Source organism: Pongo pygmaeus, chromosome 9 (assembly GCF_028885625.2).
Source record: "Pongo pygmaeus isolate AG05252 chromosome 9, NHGRI_mPonPyg2-v2.0_pri, whole genome shotgun sequence".
Lineage (NCBI taxonomy): Eukaryota > Metazoa > Chordata > Mammalia > Primates > Hominidae > Pongo > Pongo pygmaeus.
This window is the reverse complement of record NC_072382.2, coordinates 11,701,515-11,711,864: the sequence shown is the minus strand read 5'-3', so window position 1 is coordinate 11,711,864 and position 10,350 is coordinate 11,701,515. Positions and strand designations below refer to the sequence as shown.

Genomic DNA, 10,350 nt, shown 5'->3' with positions numbered 1-10,350 from the left:
TTCTGCAAAGTCTCAGGATACAAAATCAGTGTACAAAAATCACTAACATTCTTATACACCAACAACAGACAAACAGAGAGCCAAATCATGAGTGAACTCCCATTCACAATTGCTTCAAAGAGAATAAAATACCTACGAATCCAACTTACAAAGGACGTGAAGGACCTCTTCAAGGAGAACTACAAACCACTGCTCAATGAAATAAAAGAGGATACAAACAAATGGAAGAACATTCCATGCTCATGGGTAGGAAGAATCAATACCGTGAAAATGGCCATACTGCCCAAGGTAATTTACAGATTCAATGCCATCCCCATCAAGCTACCAATGACTTTCTTCACAGAATTGGAAAAAACTACTTTAAAGTTCATATGGAACCAAAAAAGAGCCCGCATCGCCAAGTCAATCATAAGCCAAAAGAACAAAGCCGGAGGCATCACGCTACCTGACTTCAAACTATACTACAAGGCTACAGTAACCAAAACAGCATGGTACTGGTACCAAAACAGAGATAGAGACCAATGGAACAGAACAGAGCCCTCAGAAATAATGCCGCATATCTACAACCATCTGATCTTTGACAAACCTGACAAAAACAAGAAATGGGGAAATGATTCCCTATTTAATAAATGGTGCTGGGAAAACTGGCTAGCCATATGTAGAAAGCTGAAACTGGATCCCTTCCTTACACCTTATACAAAAATCAATTCAAGATGGATTAAAAACTTAAATGTTAGACCTAAAACCATAAAAACCCTAGAAGAAAACCTAGGCATTACCATTCAGGACATAGGCATGGGCAAGGACTTCATGTCTAAAACACCAAAAGCAATGGCAACAAAAGCTAAAATTGACAAATGGCATCTAATTAAACTGAAGAGCTTCTGCACAGCAAAAGAAACTACCATCAGAGTGAACAGGTAACCTACAGAATGGGAGAAAATTTTCGCAACCTACTCATCTGACAAAGGGCTAATATCCAGAATCTACAATGAACTCAAACACATTTACAAAAAAAACAAAAAACAAAAAACAACCCCATCAAAAAGTGGGCAAAGGACGTGAACAGACACTTCTCAAAAGAAGACATTTATGCAGCCAAAAAACACATGAAGAAATGCTCATCATCACTGGCCATCAGAGAAATGCAAATCAAAACCACAATGAGATACCATCTCACACCAGTTAGAATGGCAATCATTAAAAAGTCAGGAAACAACAGGTGTTGGAGAGGATGTGGAGAAATAGGAACACTTTTACACTGTTGGTGGGACTGTAAACTAGTTCAACCATTGTGGAAGTCAGTGTGGTGATTCCTCAGGGATCTAGAACTAGAAATACCATTTGACCCAGGCATCCCATTACTGGGTATATACCCAAAGGACTGTAAATCGTGCTGCCATAAAGACACATGCACACGTATGTTTATTGTGGCATTATTCACAGTAGCAAAGACTTGGAACCAACCCAAATGTCCAACAATGATAGACTGGATTAAGAAAATGTGGCACATATACACCATGGAATACTATGCAGCCATAAAAAAGGATGAGTTCATGTCCTTTGTGGGGACATGGATGAAGCTGGAAACCATCATTCTCAGCAAACTATTGCAAGAACAAAAAACCAAACACCGCATATTCTCTCTCATAGGTGGGAATTGAACAATGAGAACACATGGACAAAGGAAGGGGAACATCACACTCTGGGGACTGTTGTGGGGTGGGGGGTGGGGGGAGGCATAGCACTGGGAGATATACCTAATGCTAGATGACGAGTTAGTGGGTGCAGCGCACCAGCATGGCACATGTATACATACGTAACTAACCTGCACATTTTGCACATGTGCCCTGAAACTTAAAGTATTAAAAAAAAAAAAGTTTGTTGGTCACTTGTATGCCTTTTGAAAAATATCTGTTGAAAAATATGTTTTTGCCCTTTGTCTACTCTTTAATGGGGCTATTTGTTAGATTGTGGATATTAACCCTTTGTCAGATGCATAATTTGCAAATATTTTTTCCTATTCTGTAGTTGTCTTGTTCACTCTGTTGCTTTTTTCCTTTGCTGTGCAGAAGTTTTTTTTGTTTAATTAAGTCTCATTTGTCTATTTTTGTTTTTGTTGCAGTTGCTTTTGAAGACTTGGTCGTAAATTCTTTCCCTAGGCTATGTACAGAAGAATTTTTCTTAGGTTTTCTTCTAAGAGTTTTATAGTTTCAGATCTTACATTTAGGTCTCTAATCCATCCTGAGTTAATTTACGTATATTGTGAAAAGTATTGGTTCAGTTTCATTCTTCTGTATATGGCTATCCAATTTTCCCAGCACCATTTATTGAATAGGATGTCGTTTCCCCAATGTATGTTTTTGCTGACTTTGTCAAAGATCAATTGATTGTAAGTATGTGGCTTATTTCTGGGTTTTTCATTCTGTTACATTGATCTATGTGCCTATTTTTTATACCAGTACCATGCTATTTTGGTTACTATAGCATTGTAGTATAATTTGAAGTCAGGTAATGTGATGCCTCCAGCATTATTCTTTTTGCTTAGGATTTCTTTGGCTATTTGGGCTCCTTTTTGGTTCCATATGAATTTTAGGATTGTTGGTAGAAAATGACATTGGTAATTTGATAGATATTACATTGAATCTGTAGGTTGCTTTGGGCAATATAATCATTTTAACAATATTGGTTCTTCTAATTCATGAGCATGGGATGTTTTTCAATTTGCTTGTGTTGTCTATGACTTCTTTCATCAGTGCTTTGCAGTTCTCCTTGCAGAGATCTTTCACCTCCTTGTTTAAATATATTCCTAGGTATTTTTTGCAGCTATTGTAAATGAGATTGCTTTCATGATTTGGTCCTCAGCTAGATCATTATTGGTGTATAGAAATCCTACTGATTTCTGCACATTAATTTTGTGCCCTGAAACTTTACTGAATTTATCAAAGCTGAGAGTTTTTTTTGGTGAAGTCTTTAAGGTTTTCTAGATATAAGATCATACAATCAGGGAACAGGGATAATTTGACTTCTTCTTTTCCATTTGGATGACTTTTGTTGTTTTCTCTTGCCTGATTTCTCTGGCGAGGACTTCTAGTACTATGGTGAATAGGAATGGTGAGAGTGGACACCCTTGTCTTGTTCCAGTTCTTAGAGGGACTACTTTAAACTTTTCACCATTAAGAATGAGTTGCCCTACTGCAGGAAAAAGATAGGCATTGAAAAAAAAAGAGTGAGTTGCCTGTGGGTTTGTCATATATTGCCTTTATTATGTTGAAGAATATTCCTTCTATGGCTAGTTTGTTGTGGATTTTTGCTATAAAGGGATGCTAAATTTTACAGAATTTTTTTGCATCTATTGAGATGACCATTTGGTTTTGTCCTTAATGCTGTTTGTGTGATGTATCACATTTATTGATTTGTGTATATTGAATCATTCTTGCATCCCTGGGAAAACTTCACCTGACCAGGGTGTATCATCTTTTGGATGTACTGTGGGATTTGATTTGATAGTATTTTGTTGAGGATTTTTGCATCCTATGTTCATCAGGGATATTGGTCTGTAGTTTTCTTGTTTTATTGTCCTTGTCTGGTTTTGGTACCAGTATGATAACTGGCTTCATAGAATGAGTTAGGGAGAATTCCCTCTTCCTCAATTTTTTTGGAGTAGTTTCAGGAGAATTGGCATTAGTTCTTTGTATGTTTGGCAGATTTGGCTGTGAATATGTCTGGCCCAGGGCTTTTTATTTTCCCCTTTTGGAGATTTTTCTTTATTATTGGTTCAGTCTTGCTACTTATTATTGATTTGTTCAGAAGTTTTATTTCTTCCTGGTTCAATCTCAGGAGGCTGCATGTTTCCAGGAATTTATTCATTTTCTGTATGTCTTCTAGTTTATGAACACATAGTTGTTCATAATAGTTTCTGATGGTCTTATTTTCTTCTGCTAACTTTAAATTTTATTTGATCTTGGTTTTTCTAGTTGCTTGAGTTGTGAAATTAGGTTGTTAATTTGTGATCTTTCTACTTTTTTGATGTAGGGATTTAATGCTACAAAATTCCCTTTTAACACTGCTTTTGCTATATTTCACAGGTTTTCGTATGTTGTGTTTTCATTTTCATTTAAAAGAATTTAATTTTCTTCTTAATTTCTTCATTAATTCAGTGATAATTCAGGAGCATGCTGTTTAATTTCCATGTATTCGTATAGTTTTTGCAGTTCCTCTTGGCATTGTCTCCTAGCTTTATTCCACTGTGGTCTGAGAAGATACTTGATATGATTTTGATTTTTCAAAATTTGTTTGTTCATTTTAGAGATGGGGGTCTCACTCTGTTGCCCAGGCTAGAGTGCAGTTGCACATTCATAGCTCACAGCAGCCTTAAACTCTTGGGCTCAAGCAATCTTCCTGCCTCTGCCTCACGAATAACTAGAACTTCAGGCATGTGCCACCATGCCTGGCTATTTTTAATTTTTTTTTTGTAGAGATGGGGCCTCACTATGTTGCCTAGGTTGGTCTCTAATGCCTGACTTCAAGCAGTCCTGCCTTGGTCTCCCAAAGGGCTGAGATTATAGGCATGAACCACTGTGCCTGGCCTAAACATTTGTTAAAACTTGTTTTTTGGCCTCATATGTGGTCTATCTTGGAGGATGTTCTATATTCTGATAAAAAGAATGTATATTCTGTAGTTGTTTGGTAGAATGTTCTGTAAATGTCTGTTAAGTTCATTTGGTCTAAAGTCCAATTTAAGTCTAATGTTTCTTTATTAATTTTTGTGTCAATGATCTATCTAGTGCTGTTAGTAGGATGTTGAAGTCCCCCACAATTATTGTATTGCTGTCTGTTTCTTTCTTCAGGTCTAGTAACATTTTGTTTTGTGAATTTGGGTGCCCTGATGTTGGGTGCATATATATTTGGAAGTATTCTATCCCCTTGCTGAATGGATCCCTGTATCATTACATAATGACCTTCTTTTTAAAAATAATAATAATAATTATTATTATTTTTAAAGTTCTGGGGTACATGTGCAGGATGTGCAAGTTTGTTATGTAGGTAAACTTGTGCCATGGAAGTTTTCTGCACCTATCAACCATCACCTAGGTATTAAGCCCAGCATGCATTATCTCTTTTCCCTAATGCTCTCACCTCCAACCCTCCCTGGCAGGCTCCAGTAAGTGTTGTTCCTCTCTCTGTCTCTATGTGTTCTCATTGTTTAGCTCCCACTTATAAGTGAGAACATGTGGTGTTTGGTTTTCTGTTCTGTTTGCTGAGAATAATGGCCACCAGCTTCATCCATGTTCCTGCAAAGGGCATGATCTCATTCCTTTCTATGGGTTCATAGTTTTCTGTGGTGTATATGTACCACATTTTCTTTATCCAGTCTATCATTGATGGGCATTTGAGTTGATTCCATGTATTTGCTATTGTGAATGGTGCTGCAGTGAACATACGCATGCATATATCTTTATAATAGAATAATTTATATTCCTTTGGGTATATACCAGTAATGGGATTCCTGGGTCAAATGGTATTTCTGGTTCTAAATCTTTAAAGAATTGCCACACTGTCTTCCATAATGACCTTCTTTGTCTTTCTTTTCTTTTTTTCCTTTTTACTGCTTCTGATTTAAAGTCTTTTTTTTTATTTTTTTATTTTTAATTTTTTGAGACAGTCTCATCCCTTTGCCCAGTCTGGAGTGCAGTGGCAGAATCATAGTTCACTGTAGCCTCAAACTCTTGGGCTCTAGGGGTCCTCCCACCTCAGCCTCCTGAGTGGGTAGCACTACAGGTCCATGCCAGAACATCCAGATAATCTTTAAAATATTTCATAGAGAAGGGATTTCATTATGTTGCCAGGCTCATCTTGAATTCCTGGATGCAAGCAATCCTCCTGCCTTGGCCTCCCAAAATTTGGGATTAAAGGCATGCACCACTGCACCTAGCCTAAAATCTGTGTAATGTTCCGTTTTCACACTGCTGATAAAGACATAACCGAGACTGGGGAAAAAAAAGAAGTTTAACGGACTTACAGTTCTGCACGGCTGGGGAGGCCTCACAATCATGGCAGAATGCAAGGAAGTGCAAGTCACATCTTACGTGGATGGCAGCAGGCAAAGACAGAGAGCTTGTGCAGTGAAACTCCTCTTTATAAACCCATCAGATCTTGTGAGTCTTATTCACTATCAGCATAAGAAAGCTGCATGAGTATCATGAGCAGTATGAGAAAGACCCACCCCCATCATTCAATTACCTCCCACTGAGTCCCTCCCATGACATTTGGGAACTGTGGGAGTTACAATTCACGATGAGATTCGGGTAGGGACACATCTAAACCATATAATTCACTTCCTGGCCCTCTCCAAATCTCATGCCCTCAAATTTCAAAAGCAATCATGCCTTCCTAACAGTCCCCCAAAGTCTTAACTCATTTCAACATTAACTCAAAAGTCCCCAGTCCAAAGTCTTATCCAAGACAAGACAAGTCCCTTCCACCTATGAGCCTGTAAAATCAAAAGCAAGTTAGTTACTTCCCAGATAATGAAGGTACAGGCACTGGGTAAATATAGCCTTTCCAAATGGGAGAAACTGGCCAAAACATAGGGGCTACAGGCCTCATGCAAGTCCAAAATCCAGCAGGACAGTCAAATCTTAAAGTTGTAAAATTATCTCCTTTTATTCCATGTCTTGCATTGGGTCACACCAGTGCAAGAGGTGGGTCCCCATGGTGTTGGGCAGCCCTGCCCCTGTGGCTTTACAGGGTACAGCCTGCCTTCTGGCTGCTTTCACAGACTGGTATTGAGTGTCTGTGGCTTTTCTAGATGCGTGGTGCAAACTGTAGGTGGATTTACTATTATGGGTTCTGGAGGACTGTGGCCCTCTTCTCACAGCTCCACTAGGCAGTGCCCCAGTAGGGACTCTGTGTGGGGGCTCTGACCCCACATTTTCCTTCTGCACTGCTCTAGCAGAGGTTCTGCATGAGGGCCCTGCCCCTGCAGCAAACTTCTGCCTTGGCATCCAGGCTTTTTCATACACCCTCTGAAATCTAGCTGGAGGTTTCCAAAACCCAATTCTTGACTTCTGTGCACTCACAGGCTCAACACCACATGGAAGCTGCGAAGGATTGGGGCTTGCACCCTCTGAAGGCATGGCCTGAGCTCTACATTGGCCCCCTTCAGCCATGGCTGGAGCAGCTGGGATGCAGGGCACCAAGTCCCTAGACTGCACACAGCACAGTGACCCTGGGCCTGGCCAATGAAACCATATTTTCCTCCTTGGCCACCAGGCCTGTGATGAAAGGGGCTGCCATGGAGACCTCTGACATGCCCTGGAGACATTTTCCCCATTGTTTTGGGGATTAACATTTGGCTCCTTGTTACTTATGCAAATTTCTGCAGCTGGCTTGAATTTCCCCTCAGAAAATGGGATTTTCTTTTCTATTGCATTGTCATGCTGCAAATTTTCTGAACGTTTATGCTCTTCTTCCCTTATAAAACTGAATGCCTTTAACAGCACACAAGTCACATCTTGAATGCTTTGCTGCTTAGAAATTTCTTCTGCCAGATACCCTAAATCAGCTCCCTAAAATTCAAAGTTTCACAAATTCTAGGGCAGGGGCAAAATGCCATCAGTCTCTTTGCTCAAACATAGCAAGAGTCAGTTTTGCTTCAGTTCCCAACAGGTTCTTAATCTCCATCTGAGACCACCTCAGCCTGGAGTTTATTGTCCATATCACTATCAGCATTTTGGGCAAAGTCATTCATTAAATCTCTAGGAAGTTCCAAACTTTCCCACATATTCCTGTCTTCTTCTGAGCCCTCCAAACTGTTCCAACCTCTGCCTGTTACCTGGTTCCAAAGTTGCTTCCACATTGTTGGGTATCTTTACAGCAGCACCCCACTGTACTGGTACCAATTTACTGTATTAGTTAATTTTCACACTGCTGATAAACATGTACCTGAGTCTGGGAAGAAAAAGAGGTTTGGTGGACCTACAGTTCCACATGGCTGGGGAGGCCTCACAATCATGGCAGAAGGCAAGGAGGAGCAAGTCACATTTTACATGGATGGTGGCAGGCAAAGCAAGAGAGCTCATGCAGAGGAACTCCTCTTTATAAAGTCATCAGATCTCATGAGACTTATTCACTATCACAAGAACAGCATGAGCAAGACCCACCCCCATCATTCAGTTACCTCCCACTGGGTCCCTCCCATGACATGTGGGAATTGTGAGAGTTACAATTCAAGATGAGATTTGGGTGGAGACATAACCAAACCATATCAGTCTGTTTTATCGATGTGATATGGTTTGGTTCTGTGTCCCCACCCAAATCTTGTGTTAAATTGTAATCCTCATTGTTGGAGATGTGGCCTGGTGGGAGGTGATTGGATCATGGTGATGGTTTCTAATGGTTTAGCACCATCCCCCTAGTGCTGTCTCATAATAGAGTTTTCACAAGATCTGTTTGTTTAAAAGTAAAAGTGTGTAGTACCTCCTCCTTCACTCTCTTCGTCTTTCTCTGGCTATGTAAGACATGCCTGCTTCCCCTTTGCCTTCTGCTATGATTGTATGTTTCCTGAGGCCTCCCCAGCATGCTTATTGTACAGTCTGCAGAACTGTGAATCAATCAAAACTCTTTTCTGTATAAATTACCCAGTCTCAGGTAATTCTTTATAGCAACATGAGAATGGACTAAAACACTACATGTAGCTACTTCTGCTCAATTTTGGGTGCTGTTTGTGTGGAATATCTTTTTCGATCCCTTTACTTTCTGTCTGGATGTGTCTTTATGGGTAAAGTGAGTTTCTTGTAGGCAGCATGTAGTTAGATCATATTTTAAAAATCCATTCTGCCAATCTGTATCTTATAAGTGAAGGATTGAATCTATTTGCAATCAAGAATAATATTGATATGCAAGGCTTTGTTACATCCATATTGTTAGTTGTTTTTAAGCTGTTTTATAAATTTTTTCCTTTATTAAAATATTGAGTTTTATTTCACATGTATATTTTTGTCTCCCCACCATTTCCACATCTGACTGCCGCTACTACTATGTCCTATCATAACATTCCATACATACTTAAAACCAAGCAAAGGGTGGAGTTTCATCTTTAAAAACTAAACAGGCATTTTGGACAACACATTCTTGGCAATAGAACCTGGACAACATTTATCAAACATGGTAGGGGAAGTTCTCACTCTGCATTATAAAAAGGACAGCAAGATATCAACTGTTACAGAAATGAAATAAGATGGAACATTTTTAACAAATTGTTTAAACTATTTTCTTAAAGAGACTTCCTCTACTGCCAGAGATCTTGAATAGCCTCTTGGTCAGTCATCTGGAAGCAATTCTTCACATAATTGATGAACTTGGCTTCCACTTTGGGAAGAGAACCACCTTTTTCTATACTTGCTTGCATTTTTGCTTTAATGTCTTCTATAGAACTAGGTCCTTTTGGTGTTTTAGGAGTTTTTTTGAAGGATTCTTGTCCTTTTGATCTTGGTGTTGATGATGGTTTTGAGTCTTTTCCATTCTGGTTTGACTTTTGTGCATTTTTGGCTGGAGTATCTCATATAGATTTCTTCACTGGTGCTTTTCTTCAGCTTCCTCATCATCAAAATCATCATCATCATCATCATCATCAGCAGCAGCAGCAAGTTTTACTTTTTTCTGTGGAACCTTGCTACCACCTCCAGGGGCAGACCGCTTTCCAGATATACTTAAGAGTTTCACATCCTCCTCCTCTTCATCTTCTGACTCTGCATCTTCCTCCACAGCTACTAAGTGCTGTCCACTAATATGCACTGGCCCTGAACCACACTTCAACCTTAAGACCACTGGTGGTGTTATTTCAAAGCCCCCAAGGGAAACTGTTGGCTGTACAGACATTTTCAAAATTGCCAGTGTTACTTTAATTGGACTGCCTTCGTAATTCATTGCCTCTGCTTCAACAATGTGCAATTCATCCTTTGCACCAGCCCCTAAACTGACCGTTCTTAAAGATAACTGGTGCTCATTTTCATCATTATCCACCTTAAAGTGATAATCTTTGTCGGCTTTTAGTTCACAACCAAAAATATAGTTCTGGGGCCTCAGGGGGCCCATGTCCATGTCCATCGAATCTTCCATCGGGTGGTGGCAACGCACTTAGGTAGGAGAGAAGGCGGACGGAGGTAAACGAACGCTGCTCCAGAGAACAGCCGCTCAGGATGGTATCACACGAGGCTTTTCTTTCTTTTTTTAACTCTTTTTGCCTTTGTGGTTTGATGATGTTCTATCATGTTGCCATTTGATTCCTTTCTTGTCCTCCTTTGTGTGATTGTTTTATAATAACTGTTACTTTTACATTTCTGTGTG

At 39.6% G+C, this 10,350-nt stretch overlaps 1 protein-coding gene across 1 annotated transcript; it reads right to left on the bottom strand.

Annotated features, from left to right (window-relative positions):
- Positions 1–9,277: 9,277 nt before the first annotated feature.
- LOC129007855 (nucleophosmin-like) lies at positions 9,278–10,149 on the bottom strand. Its single transcript, XM_054439165.2, is given in 2 exon segments — positions 9,278–9,585; positions 9,588–10,149. Coding segments are annotated over 2 exon segments (828 nt in total). The 5' UTR covers positions 10,123–10,149; the 3' UTR covers positions 9,278–9,292.
- Between the last annotated feature and the right edge of the window lie 201 nt (positions 10,150–10,350).